Source organism: Tyto alba, unplaced genomic scaffold (genome assembly GCF_018691265.1).
Source record: "Tyto alba isolate M040663 unplaced genomic scaffold, T.alba_DEE_v4.0 Super-Scaffold_3, whole genome shotgun sequence".
NCBI classification, from domain to species: Eukaryota; Metazoa; Chordata; class Aves; order Strigiformes; family Tytonidae; genus Tyto; species Tyto alba.
In genome coordinates this window covers 12,154,703-12,166,990 of record NW_024881304.1, presented here as the reverse complement: position 1 = coordinate 12,166,990, position 12,288 = coordinate 12,154,703, and the positions used below count along the sequence as shown (strand labels likewise).

At 50.8% G+C, this 12,288-nt stretch overlaps 1 protein-coding gene across 5 annotated transcripts in view; it reads left to right on the top strand.

The window, feature by feature from the left end:
* Positions 1-12,288, top strand: part of PRICKLE2 (prickle planar cell polarity protein 2) — a 108,655-nt gene that overhangs the window by 80,570 nt on the left and 15,797 nt on the right. For 3 of the 5 annotated variants that reach the window (XM_042799508.1, XM_032985653.2, XM_032985652.2), the window contains 4 exons: positions 7,521-7,634; positions 9,401-9,538; positions 9,902-10,105; positions 11,875-12,061. In XM_042799508.1, coding sequence (XP_042655442.1) covers positions 7,521-7,634; positions 9,401-9,538; positions 9,902-10,105; positions 11,875-12,061 — 643 coding nt within the window. Of the gene's footprint in view, positions 1-1,520; positions 5,851-7,259; positions 7,311-7,520; positions 7,635-9,400; positions 9,539-9,901; positions 10,106-11,874; positions 12,062-12,288 lie in introns of those variants that run through there. The other 2 variants (XM_032985655.2, XM_032985654.2) reach the window with 2 other exon arrangements.

The following is a 12,288-nucleotide window of genomic DNA, read 5'->3' as shown; positions in this document are numbered from 1 at the left end:
ATTATAAAACCTCCAGGCTTCATCAGTTGTTGTTTGGGTCATGAAGTGAGGAAAGGAGAGCAGAGATGAACCTACAGTGAACATGCATTTGCACCTTACCTAAAGATACCCACTTTCACCACCTTGATGTGGCTGAAAGTACATTATCTGGGCCAGTCATCTCTAGGGGGACGCTTGCCTCACTTGTGCCTATGTGTCATGGTCAAGTGCATTTTACCTTCTCATACTATCTTGAGCCCTATAAGTTCAGTAAACTGTTTCACTCCTCTAGAGACTAAAGTCTTGCCATGCAGCAAGGAAGGAACAAGACAGACCAAAGCAACCCTGTGCCCCAAGCCTGCATAGTAATGAGGAGCAGATAAGCTAATTTATGGCCAGGTAAAGGAAGGACAAAAGGCCCATGGAGAGCTCGACCTTCCTTGGTAGATCCTGTTCCTGAGAGCAGAGCAGGGTGGATGGGAAGCTGAGGATGCTGAAGAGGAGCTGTAACTTTTGTACGTCGGTGCCAGAAGCCGCAGCCGCCTCTCACTCTGCCCCCCTTGCACACGTGTGCGCCATAGTATTTTACTCAAAAGCTGCATTTCAGCACATTTTTAAAAGCTCTCCAATTTCACTTTGAGGTAGCGGTAAGTCCATCACCTCCCCAGTGAACTCTTTCTATATCTAAATAGCCTGGCAGTTAGCGGCTCTTATTTCAAGGCTGGAGCTGTCTAAACCCAGCCTCCAGGCATCAGACTGTGCCGAATGCTTCCCAGCTGGATGGAGCAGCGATCCTGCACATGAAATGCTTTTTCCGTGTGCGATAGCAGTGCTGCGTGACTTGGGGGCAGCTGGGGCGGGTAAGGAGATCCTGGAGCTGTTCCCTCTGCCCAGGAGCATTGCGGATGGAGGAGGTGCGAGTGCATCCCATGCTGCAAAAAAAAAAAAAAAAAAAAAAAAAAAAAAAACCAAAACAAAACAACAAAACAATATGGAAAACCCATGCATGTGGGCTTTTTCTCCATTTCTGTATCCTGAGGTGTTTGCCTGGTCACGGTGAGGTGAGGGGAGCTGTTAAAATTATTTAATCCCTGAACAAACTTATTATCAGGGAGGGAATCAGCTTCTTTTGGTAGGCTGTGGAAACAATACCACTCACCTGACATGGTTTGCATGGTTTTTAAATTTGAAGTAGCTGTGTGGTGATCAGCAGAGGTAAGAGGCAGGGGAAGAGCACGGAGTGGAAAAGAACAGAAAAACCCTGGACTACACAATAAAAACTTGTCCTGGAGCTTTATTCCAGCGTACAATTACAGCTTTTCCTTGTTGTGGCACTATTCTAGTATGCTACTCTGTGACTTATAAATACAAGGTCTTTTTAAGTGGCATACCCAGAGGAATTATCAGCTGTGATCAGTGCAGCAGATGATCATTATAATTGCTGGTGTTCCAGGTGCCTCTGAATGGTGCGAAAGCGGTTCAAAGACCATTCTCGGATGCTTTTGAAAGCACTGTTTCTGGCTCCTTTTAATCCAAATTAGATTTCTGCTCAAAAAAAAAAAGAAAAATCATGGCATGCACTTTCACAAGTCTAAAACTTGAAGATGTACGGCCTTCATTCAAATGTTCTTTTTTGATGCCAGCAGGAAGCAATGTTTCCGCGGGATCTCTTACAGACCAAGAAGTGCTCCAAAGGCTTGGCAGGAATGGATGTCATTCTCAACTGGTGAGCAGCAACGCTCAAACGACTCGGCTGCTGTTAGCTGTGGGAGAGGAGCGCGTGGAGAGCCGCAGAGTGTGCCAGAACAAATAGCACTTTAGGAAAATGATTTTTCCTTTGTTCCCTGCCTTTGTCCCTGTGACTCGGGAGCGGGTTTCCAAGAGCAAACCCGGTGTTATGGGGCACCGGACTGCCTGGCACCAGGACTTGCATCTGCCTTGCACCGCCATGAGCTGGCACATGGGCACATTGATGGATGCGGGGGTGATAACTATTCTCCCAACCAGGATTGCTGGGTCATGGCAGGGGACCCCAGCTCCCTCCTGGGCTGCGTGCCTGGCTGCATCCCCACGCTCGGCGGATCCGGCCAGCAATTCCCACTCTGTTTCGGAGCATCTGGCCTTGCTGCAAGGATTATTTTCCTTCAAGAAATAAATAAGTGCTTTGTATCCTAATGACCATGGAAAAGGAGGATGTGCCAGACTTTGGTCAAAGCACACTGAACCCCTTTCCCAGTTTCACACGTGCTATCATCTGTGGAGCTCGTGTGTGAGCCTACGTGTACAAGCACCTGCAATGTTTTGCAGGCACGTTCAGAGGGTTATTTGCGTGTGGCTTTGTTTTGGGGCTTTTTTCCCCTTTGTTTTTCCAAGGGAGGCCAGCAGGGACAAGAGAAATACTGAAGACACCAGATTAATTTCTCCATCAATTTTAAGTGCTGGATGTAAAAGATCGTTTAATGGCTGACGTGCAGTTAAAAGCCAGCACTGGGGAGAAGCGGGCGAGCTGCAGGAGCAGCCCTACTCGCCTGGGCCAGCACAGGCTTGTCGGAGCCACTGGCCGCCTTCCTCCCGCTGCAGCCAAAGCTCATGGAAGCTCATGCGCAGTGAGCCAGGGGCCGGGGCCACGAGTGAGTACACGCACATGTGCACCCACAGACATTGCTCCGCACATCGTTGCGCCGGCAGCTCCCCACACCAGTGTAGGTACCCCCCTCGGGTGGTGTGGGGGGGGCTGCCAAGGCTGTGGGATCCCTGGCATGGTCCCAGGGGAAACAATGTTGTCCTGGGCGCAGGGGCAGGGGTGTCAGGGCACGTTGGCGTGCCTGGATTTTGAGCAGACTCCACTGCATGTGATGATTTATTCTGCTGTGCCTGAGTGGTGGCTGACCCACCAAGGTCCCGGGACCTTTTGGGGGACATCCGTGTTCAGCCACTCGGTGCGCACAGGCCAGCACGTACTGCCTTCACAAAGCTCTTTGCGAAAGCCTCGCAGCTGGTTTTGCAGTTTGTTTGGTTTCATGAAAGCCAGGCGGGATTGCCCAGCTGGCTGTGCTGGGGCTGTTACGGCTGAGCAAGTCGGCACCCATCAGCTGGGCCACGCCAGGACACTGCGTGCTCCTTTGTAGTCCATCCCAGTGGTACAGTCATCCCAAACAGCCCGGTTTGGTGGGTCCTTTCAGTAGGGGTGTTGTACTCAGGGTGAGTACAACCGAATGCTACTTCCCAACAGCAATTCGTGGCATAAGAAACATGATATTTCCCCTCTGCCTCCTTTAATTCATTGATCAAAGAGATCCTTCATCAATGGCTTAAATTCACAGGTTGTTTGCAAACTTCTCCTTCTAGGAGAAGGTGTAAGACTTTGCCCACAAAGGTACTCGTGTGGGTTTTGTCTTTGGTTACCCCTGGGACCGCCAGTGGAAGCTGCAGTCCTGCCTTTATTTAGTAGGGCTGGGGTAGGTTTGTAAACTGTCAAAGTTAAACTGGAAACACACCCCAAACCTAGGAAGACTGTAGAACACAAAGGCATTTGTAAACTAATGTAATTACTTTCCTCAGTGCCTTTGAATAAAGTTGGCTTCACTTTAAAGGCTTTTTCATACCCTTGTTTTACATTACATTCTTTCTTTTCTCCTGGTTTCTTTCTTTTTTAATTTCTATCTTCCCCCTCTATACCCTCCCCTTTTAGCTCCAAGGAGCTGTTAATTTCCAAAATGCGTATCGGTTTTTGTTAGCAAACCTTGCTGTTTGGACATTTTCCTTTTGAAGGTGAGAATCACACCCTGGGAAGATGGATATCTGCTGCACCAGTTTCTCCAGGCACACAGCCTGTCTAAGCGCCTGGGAGATCTCCCCGGGGCAGGACAGGGCTTGCCCAGCACCCAGCGTGCTGGCCAGCCCGTCCCCGTGGCATTGGGGCCTCGTGACATTTTCTGAAGCCTTACTTTAACCCAGCCTGATGTTTTCCAGATTCCACCGGGCTTTCTCCCATCCAGATGTGAGCAGAGGTCACAGTGAAGAGGGGCAAGTGGGGAAACTGAGGTTGAAACTTAGCCCAGCCCCACACATGGCTCTTGTGTGTTAATGATGCTTGTTAGGATAATGATGGCCAGAGCAGATCTGTTGCGAGGGGAAATAGCATTATGTGGAGCTGCTGTGTTGTACGGCAGGAGTATTTAATAATAAAACAGTTAAAGACACTGCACAATTTAAAAGGGAAATGTTATCCATGCTGGGTCATTGCCCCACACTGTTTTCCTTATCTGGGTGCAGCTCATGTTGCAGAGCCTGTAAGGTCAGTGAGGAGCAGTCGGACGGTGCCTGGGGGGTCTGGATCAGGCCCGTTGGCCACAACGGCCGTGCAAGGCTCCCTAGCTACAAAGGCTTGTGCGTGCTCCGAAACAGAGCTGGACAGAGGAGGAGTTATTTTAACGGAAAACAGTGACCTTTTGTACAAAAGCAAAGTGCAGACTGAGCAGTTTTAGTTTTCCAGCAAGTTAACATTTTCTGCAGGCCTTTTCCCTGAAAATCCGGACTGATCTGAGAATTCCCCCACCCTTTCCTTTTTTATTCTTCCTTATTCTTGATCATCACGGCTGGCTGTGCCAGCCCAACTTCCAGCAGCTCACTCGTGGAGTCGGAAATGCCATCGGTAGCCAGCTGAGCACAGAGGCAGGGGACGCTGGTAGCCTGTGACCCCGTCCCTCCCGGGCTTGGCTCTCCCATCCAGGGAGCTGCGCGCATGCCGTGGGGAATGGGTGATGGATGAGGGAGCGTATTTGCACAACTCTGGGTTAACATCAGCTCAGGCAAGGGGTGTCCTTCTGCTCTTTGTCTGCCCTCTGTCTGGACCTCTCGGGATAGGAGTGATGCCCCAGATGAAAGGATCACTGTGGCCCCCTGATTCAGGTTTGTCCCCAGGGGGGATGGTGGGTGCACAGGCAACGGCGGAGGAAGCCACCAGCAGGCCTAAGGAAAGGGTTTTCTCCCCACACGATGTCCCGCAAGGCGCTGGGCAGCTGCTTCGGCTCCATCCCCTCCATGAGCACCCCTGCAGAAGGTCCCCTTGGCTGATCCAGATCCAAAGCAAACCCTTTAGGGTTATTTCAGGCAGGAGAACACAGGTTAGAGCCTGTTGTATTTATTTTGTTTTGCTTTTCAAACCAAATTGCCCATCCCTGCCGAGCTATGTTGCTGGTGTGATGGGAGCCAGTTCCCGCAGACCTGCTGAGACTAAATGGAAAACTTCCCAGCGGAAGCAGTAGCGGAGCTGGGCACGTACGTCCCACCGTGACGGGCTCTGGGAAGGCAGTGTCCAGGCTGCCAAAGGAAGAACTCACATCCCTGCTTTTTGCCCAGGGTGAGCGTCTTACAGCTCATTGCTTTAGGGACCAGAGCTGCCTGATGGAATTTGGCGGCTCTTCAAAAAAAAAAAAAAAAAAAAAATTCATTTCTGGTTTCCACCAACTTCAAGGACTCAGTGGGCAAACAAAAACTTGATTGCAAGAAAAAAAAAAAAGCACAAACTAACCAACCTGAGTGCAGAGGAAAGTAAGCAGCCTGTCCGCACATGGGGAATTTGGCTGAGAGAAGTCAGCAGGCGCCGGTACCGGCCGGGAAGTCACCGCACGGCAGCACGGTAGCCTGCCAGCCCAGAGAGAGGTACGGCAACCGGGGCATCGCCGGGAGATTTTCATCTGCAAGCTCTGCTATGGACTGCATGAACTCAGGGAGCTCATTTAATGTCATTATGCTGCAAATACTCCTCTCCAGTGCGTATATTTGCTACCTCATGTAGCATGTCATAAGAATTTAAGTGTTTTTATGTTCTTTGATGTCTCTGGATGAAGGATGCTCTATAAATGCAAAGTAAGTATTCTAGTGTACGTAGTTTGTTTTCTTTTTAACGTAACAAAATACTTAGTAGCCTTTCTTTGACAGTTTCCATAGCTGGTGGGTCTGTTTCTGCTGTGCCTTAGTAAAACAAATTTGGGGTTTCTCAGTGGCATATGTTCAGCATGTTCTTTGGCTTCATGACCCAAGCAGTTTCCTTGTCATCAGCACTGCAGAGTTACGGGGAGAAAACTGCTAAAAAATCTCCCTTTCCTTGAAGCCTGATGATGAGGAAAGGTGGATGTTAGGGTTGGTTTGGGGAGGAACCGTAAACTGAGAAAAGTGATTGCAAGCACTGGAGCAGCTCTGCTTGCAGGTAGCTCTGAATGAGACCAGGGAGTGAGCTGAATGCAGAGTAATTATTCCTGAATAATGCCAGGTTTAGATATTTTTTTCTGGAATAATAAGTGATTTCTTCCTGTTGAAGGTAATTCCCCGTATGAGCCACCCCCAGCAGCCTGCGAGCCCGTGGACAAGCTCCCCAGCCAGCCAGCCGTGTGTGACCTGCCTCTGTGTCCCCATCCCTCCCAGTGACCCACAGTAGCTTGCCATCCCGCAGATGCTGTGGGGTTGTGTGGGCAGAGAGGGCTTCTCTGGGGAATTCCAGTCCAGGTGGTGCTTTCTAGGCCAAAGCCCAAAACGTACAGCAAGGGAAAAAGCTGATCAGGAGCCGCTGCAAAGCAAGCATCGTTTGGGAAAAGCCCTGTGAAAGCTGCAGGCAGTGCAGTCGCTCGGAAATGAATTGCTGCAGTGTCTGAGACCCGAGGGAGCGTCCCAGGGGGTTAATCCCACCGCGGCAAAGGCAGAAAGCTGCACATACCGGGAAAACAGTTTGCATGTCTCTAGCCAAGCGCAGATTTAAGGAAGCCATCCAGCCCCCTGCTCCTGCCCAAGCATCCGAGGCATCCAGGTCTGCAGAGACTCCCGCTCCCAGCCGAGCTTTCCCTTACCTGTACCTTCTCCTGGTTCTTCCCAAGCCATTCAACATCACCGTGGCCATTTCGGAGCTGATCCTTGGCCAGCGAGTCCCATGTTGATGCCTGGCCCGGCCCTTGTGTACACGTCCCAGGTGTGGCAGTCGGAGGAGAGACGCTGGGGTTCAGGGTGTGCTTCCTCTCCAGGCTGCCACCGGGCTCCTCCAGCGCCGGGGCAGGCCGTGCCCCACCACGCTAGCTTTTTAATAGCTGATTTTAATTATACGCTCTGAGACGAAAGAGAAAAACCAAGCCTTCCAACAGATTTTATCTGCTGTTTATTTCCACAAATTGCTGCAGAAAAAAGCCCGGAGGGTTTTGATGGAGGTGGAGGCTGAGATAGCCGGCAACACGGAGGCTGCTGGGGCGCAGCCTTTTTAACCTCCTCTGCCGAGGCAGGTGCCGACACATCCCCGCAGCCGGCGAAACATGCTAACGCTATGGAGGCTGACCGAGCAAACGGTAACGAGCTCCGCCGCCTCGCCGGGGCTGCACCCCTCTTTCTTAATGGAGAAAAGGCAATAAACCCAAAGCAGCGCGTGGCTGCTGTTCCCTGCTTGAAATCATCGGGAAGACCCGGCGCCCACTGGCTCGGGGGGTGGCTGCTGGCCGGGCACGGGGGCACGGGCTCGGCTGGGGAGCCCCACTGCAGTCCCCTCTCTTGCTCCGTAGGTGCATCAGTACTACAGCTGCCTGCCCGAGGACAAGGTCCCCTACGTCAACAGCCCAGGAGAAAAATCTCGCATAAAGCAGCTTTTGCACCAGCTGCCGCCGCATGACAATGAGGTTAGTAACCAAAAAACGTCCTCAGACATCTATCAGGGCTGCAGGTGGGGAGGGGATGCACCTCCTGGGGTTCCTCTTGTTGGAAGCATAGCTGGTCCTTTCTCAGCCCTTTCTGCTTTACAGGGGGATTTACTTGGAGTTTGTTCATGCTGCTATTTAAGTGCCATATTTGCTTCCTGCTCGGATTGTTTTGGAGGTGGGGAGGGAGCTGTTGGTTTCTAAAGTTAAAATATTTTAAATCATCTTTCCGCAGTTCTCAGAAATAAAAGCATTTGCTCAGCCCTTAGAGGCCAAAGCCATGTTAAAAGTGGCTTGAAATGTTGAGCTCAGCTAGAGCCAGATGTGAAGTTCCAAAAGCCTTTTCCCAAGTGCTGCTTCCGACTCCCCTTGGGAGTGGGAGTGCGTGTGCTGAGGAGGGGTTTCACTCAGGCTGAGCCCTGCGAGCCAGGAGCTGGGGCAGCCTGGTGAGCCAGAAGTTGAGTCAAGACCAGTCAGAGAGAATAAACCTTCTTACATCTTGCAAGAAAGGTGTGAGGCAGCAAAAAGGGTCTGGTCTTTGACATCCTGTTCTCACCAGTGAGAACATTGGCTTCTGGTAGCCCACAAAATTTCCCTGTGTAAACAAAAAAAAATTATTTTCATGCCGCTTTCTGAAGAAGCCGCTCTGGAAAATACATGCAGGTAACTTGTTTGATCTAGGTCAGATTTTAACGAGTTTGCCTGCGTGTGGCTGGGTGCCACGGGCACAGCACGGCACTGCCAGCACTGGGGGAGCTCCAGGCATCAGGCAGGGGCTTCTTCCCGTACACCCTCGGGCCCCAACCTGCCCGCCTGTCTTCCCTGGCAGCTGCTGAAAATCCAGAGCCTCCAACAGCCGAAGAACATAGGAATAAATGCACATGAATGCTGCTTTTGCAGCCCATGCTGCTGCAAGCTGGAGGCACGAGCCTACATGTATTTTCTGCAAACTGGTAGATTTTGCATCCACTTTCCCCTCACGCACAGTTTTGTTCCTTCGAAAATTCCAGGTGTGTTGGTTGCTCATGTGAATAATCCCACTTGGCTCCATGAGCCTGCTCTCCAAATTAATGGAGGCTGGATTGGGCACTAGTGATACACGTGGCCACCTTGGCTCTTCAGTCATATTCTCCATTGAGATGCAATCAGCCAAGAGCTAAGCCTGCAGGATGAAAATAGCCAGGAAAACCTCAGAGTTTTATAAGCTTCAGGGAAATTACATTGTTCATTGTTTGTATCCTTTTACTTATTTCCTTATTACCTTCCAACACAGAGGTTTTGCATATGTGCAAACTTGACCCTATGCTGGAAGAATAGTTGGAGTTCCCAAATAGCAAGAACCCCATAATTTACCCAGGGAAAATGGTCTGTACTCTTGAAATGCCAATAAAACATTTGGAAGCTGCTCTAAGACCTCCACCAGAAGGAGAAAGTAGGAAAATCACCAGTCTGATTGCTGGGTCTGGGTGGGGTTCAGAGGACCCGACTGCTAAGACTTTCCTACAAACCTAGCACCTGAAGAGCAACCTTCCTCCTGCCCTTTCTTCTCATCTCTACCTCTTGAAATTTTGGCTGAATACCAGGATGACTGAAGCCCAGACAGCAGTGTTTCTCCAGACTCCCCTAAACCCAGGACAGAGTTTGTTTGTGTAACCCCCGTGCAGAGGTTTGCAGAGCCGTGTGACCGTGGCTCACTGGCCAGAGAGCCAGGGACACCCGTAACACTGAGCATCGCTTGTGTTTTTTAGGTCCGCTATTGCAATTCATTGGATGAGGAGGAGAAGAGGGAGCTCAAACTCTTCAGCAACCAAAGGAAGAGAGAAAATTTAGGGAGAGGCAATGTCCGGCCATTCCCTGTAACCATGACGGGAGCCATCTGCGAGCAGGTGAGTAGCAGTGGACAAACTGGTGCAAGCAGGGCAGCTTTTGAATCACCAGAGTTAAGTGATGCTCACGGGAGCAGCATCCGCCCCAGGACCCTGTGACCTATGAGCCCTGGGATCCATCAGGGCACCTGCCAAGAGCACCCCACAATATTTGATGTGGAACAGTCACTTTAGCTCCTGGGCTTGTGCAGGGGAGAAGCTGTTGATATCATAGCCACAAAATGGGGATGAAAAGAGATTAAGAGGTACCAGAAAGGAACTGTGAATTAGCACCTTCTTCTACCACAGTCATGAAAGCACTTGGTTGGCGATGGGTGGCAGCGGGGTCACCCACCCCCCATTAAACACCAGCTTTTTTGACAGTGTGGTGGCCAGATCAACGGAGGGGACATGGCTGTGTTCGCCTCACGAGCAGGGCACGGCGTTTGCTGGCACCCTCCCTGCTTCATCTGCAGCGTCTGCAATGAGCTGCTGGTCGACCTGATCTACTTCTACCAAGATGGGAAGATCTACTGCGGCAGGCACCACGCTGAGTGCCTCAAGCCCCGCTGCGCAGCGTGTGACGAGGTAAGAGCCCGCTCGCCCCGACTTCTGTCCACTTAAAAGATATACCCTGCCACAGATGCTACCCGTGGGGATGGCGTGAGAGGGTTCCTCTCACCAACAGGCAGGTAATTCCCTTCCATCCGTCCTGGCAGCGGTGGGTGCTTTAGCACGGGGAGCCTCAGCGCAGAGGCAGCCACACAAAATACGATGGTTTGTCTTTGCCAAGGGTTCATGCAAGCTTTTGTTGGGGTTTCAGGTGAGCATCTCAGGGATTTTTAGTTGCAGTTTGCCTGGGGCTGTTCAGAGAGAGGTCCTCATCTAAATGTAGGCAGCTGGGGAGGCTTTCTATGGGCATGTCCAGTAACAGCACACCCTCCGTGCTGTGTGATTTTAGTCCAGATGTGTGGTGGTCCTCCCTTTTCCTCTGTATCCTCAGAAGAAGCCTCTGGTGGGATGAGTGCTGTGTTTCGTACAAGAGAGTCATGTCTGAGTACACACAGAGCTGAAATAGGCTTTAAAAGAGGCGATTAATGGGCTATAGGAAGCTGAACAAATGGAATACGAAACGAATATAGAAAACCATACAGAGTCGCCTCTGAGCATTTCTCAAGTGTCAATCTCTTTAAAAGGCTGGTGAAGGAAATTGTTCTGGCTTTTAAAGTTATGAAAACCGTAGTGTGGAAAACCATGTGTACTATAAAATACCATGTCCCATCTATGCAAGCATGTAACAGTAAAAATCCAAGGCTATATGCACTTCAGATATAAAGAACATTGACGTATGTATCCAATTAAATTTGTAACGTTACCAGTAAAAAAAACAACTCCTAACCATTTGACTGGCCCTACTTCCTTGCGGCTTAGGCTGGGTAATTTTTTTTCATGTATTTTTTTATCCTTGCAAATTCTCATACAAGTCTTTCATTGAGCTCCTTCTTTAACACACACTTCTTTCCCTGAAACATCCAGCATTATTTGTGAGAAAGAGTAACTCAGGGGTAAGAGGAATTGCGGGGGAAAAGCTCTTGGTGTGACCTGTGCCAGGGAAGAGCCAGGGAGCAGAGCTAGGCTGCTGCTTGCTCCTGCCGCTTGGCTTTGGGACTGGAGATGGGGTGGGGATGGGAAGTAGAGACAGCAAGAAATCATCTGCTGGAACCGTTTCAGATGGCTGTTTCACCAACCCAGTCTTAACAACGGTCCGTGCCTCAGTCTCCCCACTGGTACAATGACTGCTATCATCTTTATGACCACACGGGCTGGGGTAGAGGCAATGGTGAGGAGCCAGGTAGCTCCATCTTCTCTCCCCTCCGGAGAGCTGCCACTTCTCCTTGTGTTTTCACTCAGCTTTTGTACTCGGGTCCTTGTTTCAGAGACGGGTAAATGTGTTTCAGTAAGTGGCTGCTCTGTTCTTCAGAAGTCCACCAGATCGATAGGTTGTATATAAGCGTGTTTATTACCCTGATCGACCCCTCCTGCTGATGGATGTGCTTCCGAGCATGCTAGTGCGAGCTCTGCCTCAGTGCTTTGTAGTCTGTGCACTAACACAGGCCTGAGGTATTTACATTTTAATGGATTTCCTTAAGAAGTGATGGGTGCCCCTGCCGCAAGCCAAACCAACAGGAGTTTCCCATGCAGGACGGGGGGGTTAGCTGTAAAATTTGGAGGTTAAATGAACAAAGGGGCACAGCTGCTAGGAAAGGGCAGGAGATGAAAAGGCTGCTGCCTGCATCCCAGATCCCCTTTCTGACCGACTCTGCTCCCCGCTTGTGTTTGCTCCCTGCCCTCCCCAGATCATTTTTGCCGACGAATGCACCGAGGCCGAAGGGCGGCACTGGCACATGAAGCATTTCTGCTGCTTTGAATGCGAGACGGTGCTGGGGGGCCAGCGGTACATCATGAAGGATGGCAGGCCCTACTGCTGCAGCTGCTTCGAGTCCCTCTACGCCGAGTACTGCGACACCTGCGCCCAGCACATCGGTATGTGCCGCTGCCTCGGCCGCGGGGCGGGAGGGGACCGGAGAAAACCTCGACTTGGAAGGTCTTTCTGGCAACAAAAGCTGTTGCATTAAGTCTTTGACAATGACTTGGGGCTGTGGGCAGGACTGCCTGTGGCTGGGGTCTGCTCCAGCCCTGTGGAATCCAAAGAGGCTCGTGCCCCTCTCGCATCCTGCCAAGGAGCTAGCATGGTAATTTGTTTGGTTAAA